The sequence below is a fragment of the Colossoma macropomum genome, unplaced genomic scaffold, assembly GCF_904425465.1.
Source record: "Colossoma macropomum unplaced genomic scaffold, Colossoma_macropomum, whole genome shotgun sequence".
Classification (NCBI taxonomy): domain Eukaryota; kingdom Metazoa; phylum Chordata; class Actinopteri; order Characiformes; family Serrasalmidae; genus Colossoma; species Colossoma macropomum.
The window spans coordinates 47,586,125-47,605,496 of record NW_023494789.1 but is presented as its reverse complement, the minus strand read 5'-3'; the positions used below and the strand labels follow the sequence as shown (position 1 = coordinate 47,605,496).

The window sequence follows — 19,372 nt, the reverse complement described above, 5'->3', positions numbered from 1 at the left end:
GTGATTTTGAGTGACGGGTCATGAATAGTGCTGGTCGGAATTAACAACATTCAATGTTAGAATACTGTGCAAATACATCATGGCATCATAGAGTGATATTTATGTTTACATTAATAAACTTAATGAGCCTGTTCCTCCTCAGAGCTGCTAGTCTGCACTAAAAGAATGTCTGGAAAATCTGAGGTGGCTTGTTTTGACTGGACTGTTTTATTCTGATATGTTTTCTCAACCAGTTCATTTGCGAAAGTCTGCACCAGTGTTTGGATTAACTGACATCTACGCATATCGCTGAATATTTGGTTCGGTTGGTTTCACATCGCAGTGGCTAAAGTGCACCGAATTAGACGTGTTCACTTATTGGTCAAGATCCCATTCCGAAGCCCATTCAATCCCATTTCACCACTTAGCCCTACTCCTCCGTTTTGTGCGTTCATGCCTAGGGGAAGGGTGTCCCGATGTTTGATGAGATAGAGGGGTAGGGCGAAGTGTTTGGGCTACGTGGCCCTCCAAACTGAGGTTTTTCAGAGACTCCAAACAGAGAGATATGAGAAAAAAAGAAAAACCAGCAAGATGGCTGAACAAGAGACCAAAGAAACCCACAAATGTGAGAAATTTCTTTGTTAAAAATTACGATACCCATTATATTATCTTAGCTTAATGTCATTTCAATGTATTTTGGTCCTTTTCTTCATAACAAGCATAAATAATTGCTAGTAGTAGCTGATGTCTCGGTAGCTCGCTAGTTAAATGTTCCGTTCCACCTTAAATGGTGCAGTAGTTACATTCTGGCGCTTCAGGCATCAGAACTGCTGCTCCATTTAAGGTGGAATGGGAAAATTCGAACGAGAAGCTGGTGAATATCTGACTTCAGCTTCATATCACTGAAGAATTAGGGGTGGTGATAATAAATAATTGCCCCCCTCTTTGAAGGCATCTGATTCCCTAAATGTAACTAAAGCCCAGCAGTGAGGAGCTGAACTTTACCCTCCTCTGCTGTCACTGCAGACTGGCAGGGTCACCTACAGAGCAGCGCTAGTAGCTGTTAATGAAGTGATGCTCTTTTTATTTGAGGGTCTCATTTCAGAGGGAAGATTTCAACCACTACCCCCAGTAACTCAGTTCTAAGGGGCAAGGAGACACTCAAAAATAAGGGGTAGGGGTAATAATAAGAAATGGGATTGGCCTAACTCTTGCCTGTATTAGTACCACAAACCTTTTTCAGAATTTCAATAGGCTACGATGATAAAATCTACATACATTCCTCTTATTTATTCTTGATATAAATCAGGGGTGCACAGCTCCAGTCCTGGAGGGTCAGTGTTCAGCATAGTTCGGTAATTTCCCTACTTAAACACACCCAGTTAACTTGGAATTAACAGATTGGCTTAATCAGGTGTGTTGGAGGAGGTAAATCACCAAACTGTACTGGATTCCAGCCCTACAGGACTGGAGTTGTGCACCCCTGATATAATTCCTTATTCATTACATTGCATGAAAACAGCAATGAAAACCTTGCGCGATCTCTTGATGTTTCTTTATGATTGGTTTATCAGTGTAAACTGATGCTTGGCCATAAACATGTTTCGAGATCCATGTGCCAAAATCAAGTGCGTTGCTTCACTATTGTTTTATTGCTCGGAAAGACGCTGTTTATTACATTTTTATCCATGTTCTTTCAAAACAATCTGAGGCACCTAGCAATAATACACAGTGGAGTTGGCTGTCAGGTCCTGGGCTCTGGATTTCTTGCTTAGGTATGTGGCTTTAAGCTTAGTTCAATCTTAATGTTGGATTTTCTTCTGGATCTTTCATTGGCAACATCTCCATGGTAACTTATGCTGCACACCCAACCTGCTCCAGGACAGGCTCATTATGGGATGTCAGATCATAAAAGCTCTTGGACCGATCAGGGCTGAGCCTCTTACCAATTAAATCCACTGATGCCTTAAATTCACTGCCACCTTAAATTTATAGATCCCTTAAATTCACTGCCACCTTAAATTTACTGATCCCTTAAATTCACTGCCACCTTAAATTTACTGATGGCTTAAATGAATTACAACCTTGACCGCAGTGCCACCTTAAATTCAGTGGTACCTTAAAAACAGTACCAAACATTCTGCCATTCAAAAATATCGTCTTTGAACGATCATTTTATGAAAACCGCACACTGGATTGATTAGAAAAGCACACTATGCGGGTATGGGACCTACGATCCTGCAAAGTCTCATGGTTCTAGCTTAATAACTGCAGGACAAGAAACATTTTATTTTTTGAGCGTATAATAATAATAATAATAATAATAATAATACGAAGAAGAAGATGAAGAAGAAGGAGGAGAAGATTACGGAGAACTATTTCAAGCCAACTTGATAAATATTATGGCATGTTGTGTATTGTAAAAGTTTCTGCAGGCATCTTGATATTATATATTCACCATATCGCCCACCTCTATGTCAATCACATGAAAAATAATGTTTTTCAGTGGAGAAAACAAATCACACACAGACATCAAGAACATAAAGCACTCTAATAAGCACTGATGGTGACACTGGAGACAGCACTGCTTTTTATCAGCATTTTTTATATATTTACCTGGTGTGATTTGCCTTCTTTGAAAAATAAGCTGCTCAGCTGCTCCTCATGTTTCACACAACTGGCTGTTTAACGAAAACATCATTCTTTTGTGGATTAATCACAGCCTGAGTATCTGACCTCAACAGCATTTGTGAAGCTGAAACTCAGTCAGGAACCCTGTTTAAACGGAACGTGCCTCGTGAGACAGAACCATGGATACCATGAGTGAAGCGCACACACCTAAAAATAAACCACTCGGCAACACAGACCCTGCCAATCTATTAATTATGTAGTTTATAATGTGTTATCATCGCTCTTAAAAAAGAAGGTTCCTCAAGGGTTCTTCAGTAGAGAAAATGGTTCTATCTAGAACCGTGAACACTCACAGAACCCTCTGCATGATTAAAGGGTTCTTTGCACCATGAAAGCGTTCATGAGATTGATGTAAAAACGTGCTGTAGATGGTTAATATAGAACCTTTTTGAAAATGTTTCTATATAGCACCCAAAAGGGTTCTCCTGTTGTTACAATGCCAAGCTTGTAACAACCTTCTTAAAAAAAGACAGTGCTTCAATGGTTCTTTAGTAAAGAAAATGGTTCTATCTAGAACCTTCGACACTCATAGAACCCTTTGCATGATTAAAGGGTTCTTTGCACCATGAAAGAGTTCTTCACATTGATGGAACATGTGCTATAGACGGTTATATATAGACCCTTTTTGAAAATAGCTCCCAAAAGGGTTCTTTAATTGTTCCAATGTCAAGCTTGTAATAACAGAAGAACCCTTTTGGCTGCTACACTAGAACCCTTTTCAAAATGTTTCTACATAGAACCATCTATATGTACATTCATGTACAGTTTCCATCAATCTAAAGAACACTTTCATGATGCAAAGAACCCTTTAATCATGCAGAGGGTACTGTGAGTGTTCATGGTTCTATATAGAACCATTTTCTTTACTAAAGAACCTTTAAGAGCCATCTTTAAAGAGTGAACACTCTTAAACAGTTGGTTCTTCAAGGGATCTGCAGTAAAGGGAATGGTTGTAGTTAGAACCATGAACCAGAATTGCTTAAATGGTTCTTTGCATGATGAAATGGTCTTCAGATTGACGGAGAATGTGTTATAGATCTATATAGCACAAAAAGGGTTCCAATGTCAAGCATGTGACAACAGAAGAACCCTTTTTGGTGCAACGCAGAACCATTTTACTTACTAAACAACCATTAACAGTGATATACACACGCATACTTTGTTAGCCCCCTTTCACCCTGTTCTCCAGTGGTCAGGACCCCCATGGACCCTCACAGAGCAGGTACTATTTGGGTGGGGGATCATTCTCAGCACTGCAGTAACACTGACGTGGTGGTGGTGTGTTAGTGTGTGTTGTGCTGGTCTGAGTGGATCAGACACAGCAGTGCTGCTGGAGTTTTTAAACACTGTGTCCACTCACTGTCCACTCTATTAGACACTCCTACCTTGTCAGTCCACCTTGTAGATGTAAAGTCAGAGACGATAGCTCATCTGCTGCACAGCTTGTGTTGGTCATCCTCTAGTCCTTCATCAGTGGTCACAGGACGCTGTTGACTGGATATTTTTGGTTGGTGGACTATTCTCAGTCCAGCAGTGACACTAAGGTGTTTAAAACCCCCAGCAGCACTGCTGTGTCTGATCCACTCAGACCAGCACAACACACACTAACACACCACCACCACGTCAGTGTTACTGCAGTGCTGAGAATGATCCACCACCCAAATAGTACCTGCTCTGTGAGGGTCCATGGGGGTCCTGACCACTGAAGAACAGGGTAAAAGGGGGCTAACAAAGTATCAGAGAAACAGATGGACTACAGTCTGTAACTGTAGAACTACAAAGCGCACCTATTTAGTAAGTGGAGCTGATAAAATGGACAATGAGCGTAGAAACAAGGAGGTGGTCAGAATGTTATGCCTGATCAGTGTATATATAGTCCAGTACTAGTTACAAACATGCAGATTTTCCATCAATGGTTATCTGTGTGTACATGTGCACAAGTACGTCTGTGTCCATGAAAGACCTTCAGGCTGCACATGCGAACGAGAACAGCTTTCTTGCTTCACTGTCACTCTGGCAAACTCAGCCATGAGCGCTGACTTACAGCAAGAAAAACAGCCCAAAGGGCATATCAGCCTTACCTCATAAACCGGATTAAACTGGATCTCCAATTTCATCTAACTTAATCCATCAGGAATATTCAGAGGCCTTTCCAAAGCTGACTCACTCTCAGTTTTCATGAGTACGTTACTAAACTGCCACCTGTAAAAGTGTGCAGAACGTCGGTGAAGCATGTTTGCTGGACCTTCTGTACTTGGAAACCTTCTAACTTGGGAACATTTATGGTTGAATGGAGTTTGTCACATAATCCGGCCTCCTGAGACTCCAGTGAAGGTGACTGCATAACATTAAACGTGGAAAAACAGGGTCTACTTTATTACTAAAACCAAACTTCAGGTATTTTTCACACTTGTACTGTAGTTTGTATTCACGGGCTTCTTTTTGTTTACAGCATTGGCAAAACGGGAGGCGACAGCCAAACCCATCAAGTGAAACGTGGATTGCAACCTGACTGTAAGAGTGAGAGACTGCACAGGTCATAGAGATCAGTGGTTGTATCACCTATAGCACATTCTGAAATGCATTTAAATGATTAATCAATTCTTGAACAAAGGCTCGGGGAGGTTCTCTGAGCTAGTTAAGATCAAGATTAAATGACCCTTATTAGTCCCACAGTGGGGAAATATTACCTCCGCAATCTAACCCATCCGTGCAGTGAAACACCACATACACACTTGTGAACACACACACTAGGGGGCAGTGAGCACACTTGCCTGGAGCGGTGGGCAGCCCTATCCACAGCACCTAGGGAGCAGTTGGGGGTTAGGCGTCTTGCTCAAGGGCACCTCAGTCACGTACTGTCGGCTCAGGCGATCGAACCAGTCGCCTTCTGGTCACAAGGCTGGTTCCCTAACCTCCAGCCCACGACTGCCCCATTGATGGGTATAGATGGTGGAAGGTGGAGGTGAAACATGATGCTATTGTGAACTGTCACAATTATCACATAATCGCCTGACCACTGTTGTTTAAGCTGACTCTCGATATTTTCCAAAGATTATAACTATAAAAGTAAATTGTCTTCATCAGTCAGGTTGATGCAAATGCAGGTAAATAAAGGAAAACACTTTTATAAAGACATGAGAACAATAAAAGTTCTAATTTCTGACTGGTGCTACAGCGACATTAGGGGGCAGCAGCGAGTGCTGTTTGTTTATTTGAGCTCGAGCGGTGTCTGCCCTTCCTGCCTTATGCCCAATGAGCGCTGGGATAGGCAACCCAGAGGATAAGCAGCTTAGATGATCAGTCAGTGAGTGAGTGAGTCTGTCCTCAACTGGAAGCTATGAAGTCTAACTAGCTAGAAAGCAAATAACTAATCAGCCAGTTTGGCCACTTTATCCTTGTATTTTAACAGTTATATAAAACAAATACCATAATTCAACTTTTACAATTATTTATATGACAATAAGCTAAAATTTCATGATCTGAACAGGCCAATTATTGGCTAATGTGTCACAATACCACTGTTTCATTTCCATTGCCGATTTTGAAACCCTGAGTATCAGTTTATATCAATATTTCATGTTAAGAAACTACAAAGCTTTAAAATGAGCTGTTTTTAATTGAAGCACTTCAATCTAAAAGTAGTCTGTGATGCTGAAACTACTCAATTGCTCTATTAACCTCACAGACAGAGCTACACAGCTACAGCAGTGGGAGTGAGCGCCGTTTCAGGACAGATTTGTTACAGGGCTGGATTACATTCACTCTTATTTTCCCTCTGATATCCGAGCCAGCATTTTTTTGCTAAAGTTAGCCTGATACTGATAACCATTTATACCGATACGCCATCTGTAGGCAACATTTCTTTTGCCTTACCTGCTGGTACACAGTGACAAAAATCAGTTTTAGGGGCAAAATGTATTACATTTTGATGGAACATTACAAAAAAACAAGTATTTTGATATAAGAGTAAAAATTTCAACACAAAAAATTCAAATTCAACAGCTGCATTGAAATTTACAAGTGTATTGCTGATACGCCCCTCCCTCTCTTCCGCGGGCGTCTCAGCTCTGTCAACAGTTAACGCTAGGCACCAGAATAAAGTGGCCACGAGAGGGGGAGGGGCTTATGTTTTGCACAGAGCCGGACTCATGACTGGGCATTTTATACATTAATTATAAATTAAAAGGGTAATTATGATTTTTTGGGTTTATTTTGTTAGAGGTCGGCGTTGCAGTCACTGAAAAAGTCCTGTCTGAGAACTTTTATTTACCTAAGCCAACTTAATCTGTGGTGCATAAAATTAGAGCTCTGCAAATTCATTTAACATTTTTTAACACAAAATATGAAAAAAATGAACCAACTCTTAAGCTCAGGAATTGAAAACTGTATCAAATCTAAAAATCTAGTGAGCTGCATGTGTGACGGGCAAATGTATCATCACGATGTTTCATAATCTACAAGTGTTAGACTAACTTTACACTGTGTCAAAATTTCATGACAAACGAACCAACATAAATGTGCCAACATGTCATAGAATAAATTAGTTGTGCAACAACTCAGAGGAAATTTAAGAATGTTTTCTTTCCTTTTCCTGTAAAGTTGCCATTTCAGAGATTAAGAGGGTAAAAAAAGAAGCACGCAATGTTTTTTCAATGCAGAGCTGCTGAATCATCCATCCAGTTGAGCTATTTATGTTTTCCACAAGAACTTTTGACACCATTCAAAGCTCTGAAAGCACTTTAAAAGAGCCCTGGATTTCAGCTTGTCAGCACTTAACACTCTCTCTCTCGCTCTGTGTCTCTCACTCAGTGTCTCTCGCTCGCTCTCTCTCTGTGTCTCTCGCTCAGTCTCTCTCGCTTGGTCTCTCGCTTGCTCTCTCTCGCTTGGTCTCTCGCTCGCTCGGTCTCTCTCTCGCTCGGTCTCTCTCTCTCTCGCTCGGTCACTCTCTCTCTCTCTCTCTCGCTCGGTCACTCTCTCTCTCTCTCTCTCTCTCTCTCTAAAACTGTACACAGTCAACTATAGCATAAGGGAAGTGATGTTTTGCCCCATCAGGGACTTGTTTGTCTGTCTCGACCCACTGAGGCAGGAAGTCTGTCCGAGAGAGGATGAGCGTAAAAAAGAGCTGTTAGCTGTTAATCACGTCTCAAATCCAACAGCAGGCCATGTACACAGCCTCTCACCCACACTTCTCTCGTTTGTGCGAGCGTTATTTTCCAAATCACACACTCAGTGGACATTCCCCCGTGGCAGCCTTGCCCTCCATCAGTCACGCATGTGGGTGCGGACTTAGAGAGAGGTCACCAATGTCATGTGTGGGGGGAAACAGGGGTGGGCAACAGGACAATATTTATGGTTAGTGGGATAAATTATGCCCCAATATGCTTTTCTGACCACACTGTGGACATTGGCAGGGCTTCCCAACTGAATATTTAATTCATAGTATTCGACCGCGTCCTTAAGAAGACCACGTCGCCATGCTGGCAGGTGAGCTGTGACTCTGACTGTGCTCTGATTACTGCAGATTCAGCCCGGCAGTGGATAAAAACCAAGTAAAATAGACCAGAATGACCACAAAACAGATAAAAGGACATGTGGACGATTTAGATGTGTCTCCAGAAAACCACACGAGGAGAAGATTAGCTACATTAATGGATCCATATAACCTGCCTTTCTCCTGAGTTCAGAACATTCTGGTGTGTGATACCTTAGAAAAACGAATAAAAGTGGCCACCAAAACAAACCAGTAAAATAAAGCTCTGCTGGTCGTTCAACACAGTTTTAACAATAAACGGTCTAAAAAGCTGGAGTTAATGTAGAACTGCTAATTCAGCCTTTAACCCTGAAGGATGACACACAGACTGCTGGTCACAATAGCAACACAGATAACTGTCTCGCCTCGCGAGTAGCTAACGAAACGGCAAAGAGAGAGAGTTAGATTTGGAGACGAATGAACGGTTTTGCATTTATAAATCACTCCAGCTGGTAAAAAGTTGCAAAGTCGCAAAGCTGAAGTCATCTCATTATTTATTTATATATATATATACACACACACACACATACATACATACATACATACATACATATTGCTGCTGTTGGAACAAAACATCGTATTTCCAAAATGGTAACTTTACAGGAGAAGGAAAAAACATACTTTACTTTTAATGTAAGTCAATGGAACCAGATTTTTTTCCAACTAATTTTGGGTTGTTTCTTTTGGTCCATTCTTCATGAAATTGACCTACAATGTAAAGAATAGCAAGCATTTTCAAACTATGTCAACAACTGAAAAACAACAAAAATGGAAATATGAGGTTTTGTCCCAACAGCAGTGAATGTACGTATAGCACAAGTCCGCTTTTTCAGCTAACATCAGTTTACCTCAATAAATGCATCCTTAGTCAACAAATACCTCAAAATGTTCACTGAGCAGCAAACGAGCAGCACAGCGAAGCAACTCAGCCGCTGCAGCTGTTGAACACGTCTCACTGGCTGATCTAACCACGCGTCCCAAACCACACACTTCTGTACTTCATGCACTACACTACTGAGTGCACTTCTAGTGGTAGATGTGCTATATTTGGCATACTATAAAGTGGGCTAGTATGCAAATTGGGATGCTGGAATAATAATGCAGGCAAATCTCAGCTGTTTAGATTTCATCATTCATTTATTATCACTACAGCAACAAATCAAACAAAATCGGGGCAAAACACTCAAATATATCAGTTAATACGCTTTAAAAATGAGATTTAAAAAGTGTTTAAAAAAAAAAAAACAAACAAACATGTTTTACTGCCATTGCTGGATCAGTCACAGCTTTGTTATCTCATTACAAACCGCCACAGCAGTGATGAACGAACCTGACGTTGCCTGCCAAAATGGTGGCCGCGTGACTGTGAGGTCATCGGAAGACTATCATTTGGATTTAGTGCAGTTTTTCAGTATTTATAGTTTTTCATAGGTGGCACTATTTAGTCTGTTCTAGCTCACCAGACGTCAGAAAAATGAAATATAGTAAAAGCTTCCTGAACTAACATGATAATACACTTCCGCCACATTGCCCAGCGCTAGGGGGAGGCAATAAGGAGGTTCAGCCGCGAGCGAAAATACTGATGGTGGTAATTAGCGCTGGAGCAAGACGTTTGGCACTGCAGGCACCTCGGAGTGCGGAGGTTCCGCACACATAAGCAGTACGTCAATTAATAAAGGCTATCAAACCAAAGCCACCGGTTTGTCCATCCTTAATCCAATTAAATCCCATTTTTATACTCATGGATATCTCTACTGCGTCCGAGACAGCCCCAAAGGAGCCGGCTCGCTCAATTAGGCTGAGTGAGCGGTCATTGATTTGTCCTTTTTCTCCGTTTGGCCCACAGGAGCCTTCTGCAAATGAGCTAATTCTCTTCAAGGTGACCTCAGGTCAGGCCTGTTGGGAGGAACTTTTGATAAATACTGAGCAGGGTGCTCAGGTTAGACGAGCTTTAATCATGGTCCACTGAGAACCGAGAGGGGTCAAGGTCTCACAGGCTTCTCCTCATGTTGATGCAACACGACTGGAATGAATATCGCTTGGATTTAGTTGGACGACACATATGGACATTCGCATCCTCCTTTTTTGGCCCAAACTGGGTCATCATGCTCTGACAGGGAGGCGTTTTCTTCCTCTCATAATCGCATCAAGACTGACTTGCCTCGTCCTTGAGGCTGCGGAGGAAAACCGGCCGAGGAGGGGGTCTGTTAGGGGGTCCGCGTTAAGAACGGCTGGCCGTGCATCAACTTCAAGGCTAAGAATAACATCTTAGGATCGTGCAACTCTGCACTACTACACTCCTGAAAAGAAGGTGCTTCGAGGGTTCTGTAGTAAAGAAAATGGTTCTATATAGAACCATGAACAGTCAAAGGACCCTTTGCATGATTAAAGGGTTCTTTGCATCATGAAAGGGTTCTTCAGGTTGATGGAAAATGTGCTGTAGATCAGTCTGAAGAACCCTTTCATGATGCAAAGAACCCTTTAATCATTCAGAGGGTTGATGGAAAATGTGCTGTAGATGGTTCTATAGAGAACCTTTTTAAAAAGCACCCAAAAGGGTTCTTCTGTTGTTACAAGCTTGATACTGTAACAGTAGAAGAACCCTTTTGGCTGCTATATAGAACCATTTCCAAAAAAGTTTCTAGACCATCTACAGCACATTCTCTATCAGTCTGAAGAACCCTTTCATAATGCAAAGAACCCTTTAATCATGCAAAGGGTTCTCTGAGTGTTCATTGTTCTGTATAGAACCATTTCCTTTACTAAAGGACCCTTAAAGAGTGTATACTCTTAAAAAGAGGGTTCTAGTAAAGGGAATGGTTCTGTTTAGAACCATGAACGGGGATTGCTTAAATGGTTCCTGCATAGTGAAATGGTCTTCTTGATGGAGAATGTGTTGTATATGGTTCTAACTAGCACCAAAAAGGGTTCTGAAGTCAAGCATGCAGCAACAGAAGAACCCTTTATGGTGCTATGCAGAACCATTTTCAAAAAGGTTCTAAGTAGAACGATACAAAACATTCTCCATTAATTTGAAGAACCATTTTACCATGCAAAAAAAAGTTAAGCATGCAAATGGCTCTAAACAGAACTCAGAACCATTCCCTTTACTTAAGAACCCTTAAAGAACCATCTTTTTAAAGATTGTACACTCTCATCTTTTAAAAAAAAAATGGTTCTTCAAGGGTTCTGTAGTGAAGGGAATGTCTCTGTTTAGAACCATGAACCAGGATTGTTAAAATGGTTCTTTGCATGGTGAACCGGTCCGATTGATGGAGAATGTGTTGTATATGGTTCTATATAGACCAAAAGAGTTCCAATGTCAAGCATGCAGCAACAGAAGAACCCTTTTTGGTGCAATGCAGAACCATTTTCAAAAAGTTCATATGTAGAACCATATACCAAACATTTCCCATTAATTTGAAGAACCACTTTACCATGCAAAGAACCAGTTAAGCATGCAAACGGTTCCAAACAGAACTCAGAACCATTCTCAAAAAGGTTCTATGTAAAATCATCTACAGCACATTCTCTATCAATCTGAAGAACCCTTTCATAATGCAAAGAACCCTTTAATCATGCAAAGGGTTCTTTGAGTGTTCATGGTTCTATACATAACCCTTTCCTTTACTAAAGAACCCTTAAAGAACCATCTTTTTTGGTTCTTTAAGGGTTCTGCTGTACTGTTTAGAACCACAAACCCGGACTGCTTGAATGGTTCTTTGCATGGTGAAACGGTCTTCAGACTGATGTTGCATATGGTTCTATATAGCTCCAAAAAGGGTTCCGATGTCAAGCATGCAGCAGTAACAGAACCCATTTTGGTGCTATGCAGAACCATTTTCATATACAAAACATTCTCCATTAATCTGAAGAACCATTTCACCATGCAAAGAACAAGTTAAGCATGCAAATGGTTCTCATAGTTCTAAAGAGAACCCTAGGAGAACCATCAGTCCAAGCTATGAAAACAAACAGGAAGGCAGAAGGCTCGAGTTCACACCGTTACCGCAACGCAGTCCGCTCAGTGGTCTGAGCAGAAGCAGCAGCAGCTCCTGGAACCGAACCACGGAGTGAGTAATGAGGGGAGAATGTTCTACCTCAGCTTCGCGCTCACGCTGGCTCCTCGGCTGGGGATCCGGGGTTCTTTTCGGTTCGCACGGTCGTCTCGTTGCGGCTCTCCCCGCGACTGCTTGGCCACTCTGGACGGTGGAAACTGCTCGTCCTTCTTCTCAACTTCTTTGAGCGGCGGCTCGTCCGCGCCGTTGCCCCCCAAAAAGTACAGAAGTAGGAAAAGTCCGAGGCACAGCGCGATCGCCGCGACCCTGCAGTGGATCCTCATGGTGGGACAGCGTGGCGCGCATGGAGCCGAGCGGGGACTCAGGCGCGCTCCGGCGGCGCTGCTACACTTCTGCAGCCGCCTTATTGTGAAGAAGAGCGATCCTCCTGCTCAGCCCCGCTCCGCTCAGCGCCCAGATCATCCACGCAAATGAGCCTCCGGAGGAGGGTCCTCCGTCCCTACCGTAACGCCCCGAACACACGCGCCCGGCGGTTTGATGCAGGCGTTTCCAAACTACACGACTGAGTTAACGCAAACCTAAACACGACACTTTCTGCCAATACGGCAATCTGATACATATATACACACCCATAAAGGTTCTTTAGTAAAGACAATGGTTCTATATAGAACCGTGAACTCTCAAAGAACTCCTTGCATGGTGAAATGGTTCTTGAGATTGATGGAGAATGTGTTGTATGTGGTTCTACATAGAACCGTTTTGAAAAGAGCTGCATAGAACCAAAAAGGGTTCTGCTATTGTGACGATGCCAAGCTTATTACAGTAGAAGAACCCGTTTTGGTTCTATATAAAACCCTTATGGTTCTATATAGAACATTTTTGAAAAGAGCTGCATAGAACCTAGAAAGGGTTCTACTATTGTGACGATGCCAAGCTTGTAACAGTAGAAGAACCCGTTTTGGTTCTATATAAAATCCTTGTGGTTCTATACAGAACATTTTTGAAAAGAGCTGCTTAGAACCTAGAAAGGGTTCTGCTATTGTGACGATGCCAAGCTTATTACAGTAGAAGAACCCATTTTTGGTGCTGTATAAAACCCTTATGGTTCTATATAGAACATTTTTGAAAAGAGCTGCTTAGAACCTAGAAAGGGTTCTGCTATTGTGACGATGCCAAGCTTGTAACAGTAGAAGAACCCGTTTTGGTTCTGTAAAAAGCCCTTTTCAAAAGTTTTCCATCAATCTGAAGAACCATTTCACCATGCAAAGAACGCTTTAAGCCTGCCGGTTGTTGTTTGAGTGTATTTATCTGTTCCTCAATAAATAAATATATAAATAAATAAGATTAAATAACACTGTAAAATTGTATTTTATATTTAGAATGGTTCTTTGCATGGTGAAACGGTCTTCAGACTGATGGACAATGTGTTGTATATGGTTCTATATAGCTCCAAAAAGCATTCCAATGTCAAGCATGCAGCAATAACAGAACCCATTTTGGTGCTATGCAGAACCATTTTCATATACAAAACATTCTCCATTAATCTGAAGAACCATTTCACCATGCAAAGAACAAGTTAAGCATGCAGATGGTTCTCATAGTTCTAAAGAGAACCCTAGGAGAACAAGCTTGGCATCGTCAAAATAGCAGAGCTCTTTTTGGTTCTAAGCAGCTCTTTTCAGAAATGTTCTATATAGAACCATATACAACACATTCTCCATCAATCTGAAGAACCATTTCACCATGCAAGGAGTTTGAGAGTTCACGGTTCTATATAGAACCATTGTCTTTACTAAAGAACCTTTATGGGTGTGTATATATGTATCAGATTGCCGTATTGGCAGAAAGTGTCATGTTTAGGTTTGCATTAACTCAGTCATGTAGTTTGGTGCTGTAGAACCTGTTTGGTGCTGTAGAACCTGTTTGGTGCTGTAGAACCCGTTTTTTGGTACCATAAACAAATATGGGAAACATATTTCAGCCATATAACAACATATACAAACATACATGTGTAACACAATCACAATTAACAATACATGATAGAAAACATCATAGTATATATTGGTGGCTTTATGTTATATAATATAAGGTTTTATGTATCTTTGTTTCTTCCACATACTTCCTAACGAAGTGAAGATCATACATCAGGCATATATATGATCAGGGCTGGGCAACATGACGATATATACTGTTATTGTGATATATTATGTTGCCATACAATACAATATGCAAGTATCTGAACATATAATGGGTTACTTGTACTTGTACTTATACTTGTAGAATGCGGACTGACTGCATGTTTCATTATAAATAGGGCAAAATTATTCCTGTTAAACTGGATTTAGTGCAACATACTGAATAAAAAAATGTAGCACAACTTCTTCTTTTTTCGATGTACGATGTGATGTATGTATGATCCATATATTATGTACATATATGTCCAATATTTGATACTTGCATACATATACACAACATGCATTGTACATATATCTTAAAATATATGCCTGACCCTTCATGATATGTGTGCATTTATGGCCATATCATATCAGATTTCTGTATGCATGAGAAAAAAAAAAAACATAAAACATAAAGTGTGCCATTACTTTTTCCACAAGCCACATTTTGTGTTTCATTTTCTGTTCCCAATATTAAGTTCAGTAAATAAACAGGGTTTGTGCACTAAACTATGCAGAAGTGTGTTCTCTGTAGAAGGTGTGTTCACCTATTTTCACTCAAAACAAAATAAACATGCATCTCGAACGGGGCGCCCAAACTTTTGCAAATGACCTTATCTATCTGTTTCTTGATAAATAAATAAATTAATTAATAAAATTCAATAACGCTGTGAAATTGTATTTTTTACAATTTACAACAACAGCAATACTACTACTACTACTACTACTACTACTAATAATAATAATAATAATAATAAATAGAACTTATAGAATATTAGGCAAGTCTTAAAGTCAACCTGAAATAAAATTAATACTTTTTTAAACCATGTTAGTTCTGTGGTCATTCCAGTTGGTAGTTGGAAGCTTTTTAATGTGAATTGGCTTAAAGGGAAATTCCACTGATTTTTCAAAATTGCTGCATAAGTTAGTCATTGAAATGTAAACAACCTCATTCAGAATATTTCGAGGTAAAATGGTTTGTTTTGTAGACAAACTTACACACTCAGATTTTTTACAGTGGTGGTGATGGGAACCAGGGGTCATAATGTCTACAGCACATGTGTCAGGCTCCAGTCCTGGCAGGCTAAAACACTGCAGACTTCACTCACTACTTCATTAAACACACCTGATTCAGCTCACCCGCTAATCAGCAAGGCCTTCACGAACTGAATTCAGAGTGTTAGATGAAAAACTCTAATCTCCACAGCAATTTGGCCTGGAAGGTCCCCAGTTTCACATGCCTGGACTACAAAATAAACATAGCCATTGTACTTAATATCCAAAACAAACAGTGTTTTTATATGTAACACTGATAATGTAAACATTCCATGTAATAACTTTCTGTGAGGGAGCTTTTAGAGGTGGACGCCTGGTTCCTATCACCATCACTGTGAACAGTTCAGACTCGATAAGTTTCTCTAGACCGGAATTTTTCACATCAAACCACTCTAAATGACTTTGTTTACATCTTAATGACTTATTTATGCAGACATATCAAAGAATCTGTTGAACTCTCCTTGTAGAGTCATTACTCATATCCTTTCGGGTGTTTGGTTCCTACCACCACCGCTGTGATCATTTCTAACTCTGCAAATTTCTATAAAAGTGAGCACTGCACATCAAAGCACTCTGAATAGCTTCGTTTACATGTTGAAGATTTTACTATGCAGAACTTTTGAGAAATCAGTGGATTTCCGCTTTAAAAACTTCACACCACTGAGTCTATTTTTTGCGTCCCCTCGTATTCGAGGCATTACGGTACAAGCATGGACGCCGTGTAGAGCAGGAGCTGCTGCATGTGGTCTTGTTTTCTACTCAGGAGCGAGCAGAGAGGTGAGGACTGGAGACTCTGGGAGGAATTTGGTGGAGGTTTAACATAAACCAGCTCAGTAAACTAACGGCCTGTTTGCTTGTGGTGGTTTTAACGCTGACAGACTTCAGTAAGGAAACGTTTTCTCCCTTAAAACCTCATATTTATTCAGCTGTTGCTAAGGAAATAGCGCGAGGGGGTACGAAGCTGAGATATTCGCCAGCTTCTTATTCGAATTGTCCCGTTCCACCTTAAATGGTGCAGCAGTTACAGTCCGCCGATCGAGGCCTGAAGCGCCAGAATGGAACTGCTGCGCCATTTAAGGTGGAACGGGACAATTCGAATAAGAAGCTGGCGAATATGCAGCCAACCTCAGCCTCTTTAAGGAGGCAGTAAACAAAAGTTTATTTTACTGTGAATGTCAGAAACTATCAGGCATAACATTATGACCACCTCCTTGTTTCTACGCTCATTGTCCATTTTATCAGCTCCACTTACTATATAGGTGCACTTTGTAGTTCTACAGTTACAGACTGTAGTCCATCTGTTTCTCTGATACTTTGTTAGCCCCCTTTTACCCTGTTCTTCAGTGGTCAGGACCCCCATGGACCCTCACAGAGCAGGTACTATTTGGGTGGTGGATCATTCTCAGCACTGCAGTAACACTGACGTGGTGGTGGTGTGTTAGTGTGTGTTGTGCTGGTCTGAGTGGATCAGACACAGCAGTGCTGCTGGAGTTTTTAAACACCGTGTCCACTCACTGTCCACTTTATTAGACCTTGTTAGGCCACCTTGTAGATGTACAGTCAGAGACAATAGCTCATCTGCTGCTGCACAGTTTGTGTTGGTCATCCTCTAGTCCTTTATCAGTGGTCACAGGACGCTGTTGGCTGGATATTTTTGTTGGTGGACTATTATTGGTCCAGCAGTGACACTGAGGTGTTTAAAAACTCCAGCAGACTGCTGTGTCTGATCCACTCAGACCAGCGCAACACACACTAACACACCACCACCACGTCAGTGTTACTGCGGTGCTGAGAATGATCCACCACCCAAATAGTACCTGCTCTGTGAGGGTCCATGGGGTCCTGACCACTGAAGAACAGGGTAAAAGGGGGCTAACAAAGTATGCAGAGAAACAGATGGACTACAGTCTGTAACTGTAGAACTACAAAGTGCACCTATATAGTAAGTGGAGCTGATAAAATGGACAATGAGTGTAGAAACAAGGAGGTGGTCATAATGTTATGCCTGACCGGTGTATATTCTCAGTGTAAAGTAGCTTGTAAGCTACCCAAGCTGTATTTTGTTAGCTGCCTTGTGTAGAATAGAGTTCAGTCCAGGCTGTCAGATGTTGTCACTATGCTTATACACGGATTTTTAGGTATAAAGTTTGTTAATTCAGTCTGTGGGTCCAGCTACAGCATGCTATTCTAAACTGAACTTGAATATGACAGAACATAAAGCAATAACACTAAGCTATGCATGTCCGAAAGTATCCAGACATAGAGCTGGGCAATAGGACAATATTTATCGTTATCATATTTCCAATATTGTGCATCTATACATCCAGTAGCAATGTTCCTGTTTTTTTCTGCAATTTCTCTGCACTGCTAGTCTCAGTTTCTGTAATTTTATAAACATTAATGCATTAATTTCAGCGTATTTGTACATGGAATATGGCAGAAATCAACATTGGCCTACAATCACCTTATCAGTGTATCCCTAATTTTATGGGCACTGTACAGTGGATACACTACTCAATATCGATCACACACATTGCTAAAAATATTGCTGTTATTAAAACTGAAAATCAGTTACACAGTCTGTCATATCACGCTATACCGATACATCATCCAGTACTACTTCATACCCACTTCTGTTGACCATCCACTGTAGCGGTCAGCTGCACCACAACGTGGTCTCATTTACGTCACCAGAGCTGCATGGAGTGTAATATTGGCATCTACTGCTGTGCTGTGGTGCTGCCCTTCATGCCTCATGAACCTAGCATACATTTTCGCTCTAACAGCCACAAGGTGGAGTCGTAAACTTCATTAAGGCCATAATGCATTGTTGCACAGCTCGAAGTAGGTCAGGTCACACACTTTAGATCAGTTTTACAATCGCCTACAATTCCACTTTCCCTCCACTACTGCAGCCACTTTATTCTGTCCTTTAATACAGGGGTGGAATGTAAAGCGAGCATTAATCAATGTGTTTTAATGTGAACAAAACATAACCTAATCTTTAATTAACACCTTAAATCCTGGGCTAATTATTCAGTCTTTAGTGTTATTATGCAGTAACTATGATTATTTACTGCTTTGAAACTAATATAGTTCTGGAATTAAACAGGACGTGCACTATTAAAAAAAAATGAACATAATTAAGTTGTTGAGATTATTAAACAAAGTAATTTAGAGTGGTTTTAGTGAAATGGTTTCATTGTGGAGACTGAACAGCTTTCTGTGAGAGGAGTTTTATAGGCATGAATCTCTTCAGACGTCTGGTTCCTATCACCACTACTGTGAACAACTCTGACTCTAGGTTTCTCTAGAGCAGTGCATTTCACACCAAACCACTCTGAAGGACTTTGTTGACATCTTAATAATGTTATAATCCAGAATTTTCAAAAAAATAGTGGAATTCCCCTTTAAGTAAGTTGTGTAGTTAAGAGTGTGAGGATCCAAAGAATGCCCCTCTTCATTTCAGCCCCTTAGTATTAATATTGTTAATTAACATTAATGATATTAATCCCAGTGTGTGTTATATAGTAAATACAATGAGATTCATATGTAAGTCATGTGATTGAGAGTGAAGAATTGTGTGCTTTCAAATAGGGAGGCACCAATATGTGAGTTTTCTGGTCAATTCTGATTTCTTTCCAGCCAATTTGGCCGATTTTTAGCCTTTTTTACCCAAAGCTCGCGCTGTGTGGGCTAAGTAAACACGTGAAACACCCCAGCATGTTTCCAGTGCTTTCTGTTAGCCACACTTCCAATATAAATAACATTACATGCTCTTTAATGGGCTGAACTGGTATGTGGAAAAATAAAAAAAACAAAACATGAATCAAATAAAACGCTAAAATCAGGCAGTCTGACCTTCCCAGTATATCACAGTAATTACAATTTTTTTCTTTTTATTTTATATATATATAAAT

The 19,372-nt window shown here is 40.7% G+C and overlaps 2 protein-coding genes across 3 annotated transcripts in view; one reads left to right on the top strand and one right to left on the bottom strand.

The window, feature by feature from the left end:
- Positions 1–12,545, bottom strand: part of gxylt2 (glucoside xylosyltransferase 2) — a 37,973-nt gene extending 25,428 nt beyond the window's left edge. The window contains exon 1 of the mRNA XM_036571546.1: positions 12,304–12,545. Within this exon, the coding sequence (XP_036427439.1) occupies positions 12,304–12,545 (242 nt within the window). The remainder of the gene's footprint in view (positions 1–12,303) is intronic.
- Positions 12,546–16,152: 3,607 nt separating this feature from the next.
- shq1 (SHQ1, H/ACA ribonucleoprotein assembly factor) overlaps positions 16,153–19,372 on the top strand; it is a 79,062-nt gene continuing 75,842 nt past the window's right edge. Inside the window, exon 1 of one of the 2 annotated variants that reach the window (XM_036571545.1) lies at positions 16,153–16,229. The gene's annotated coding sequence lies outside the window, so the exon portion shown is untranslated. Of the gene's footprint in view, positions 16,337–19,372 lie in introns of both variants that reach the window. The other variant, XM_036571544.1, reaches the window with a different exon arrangement.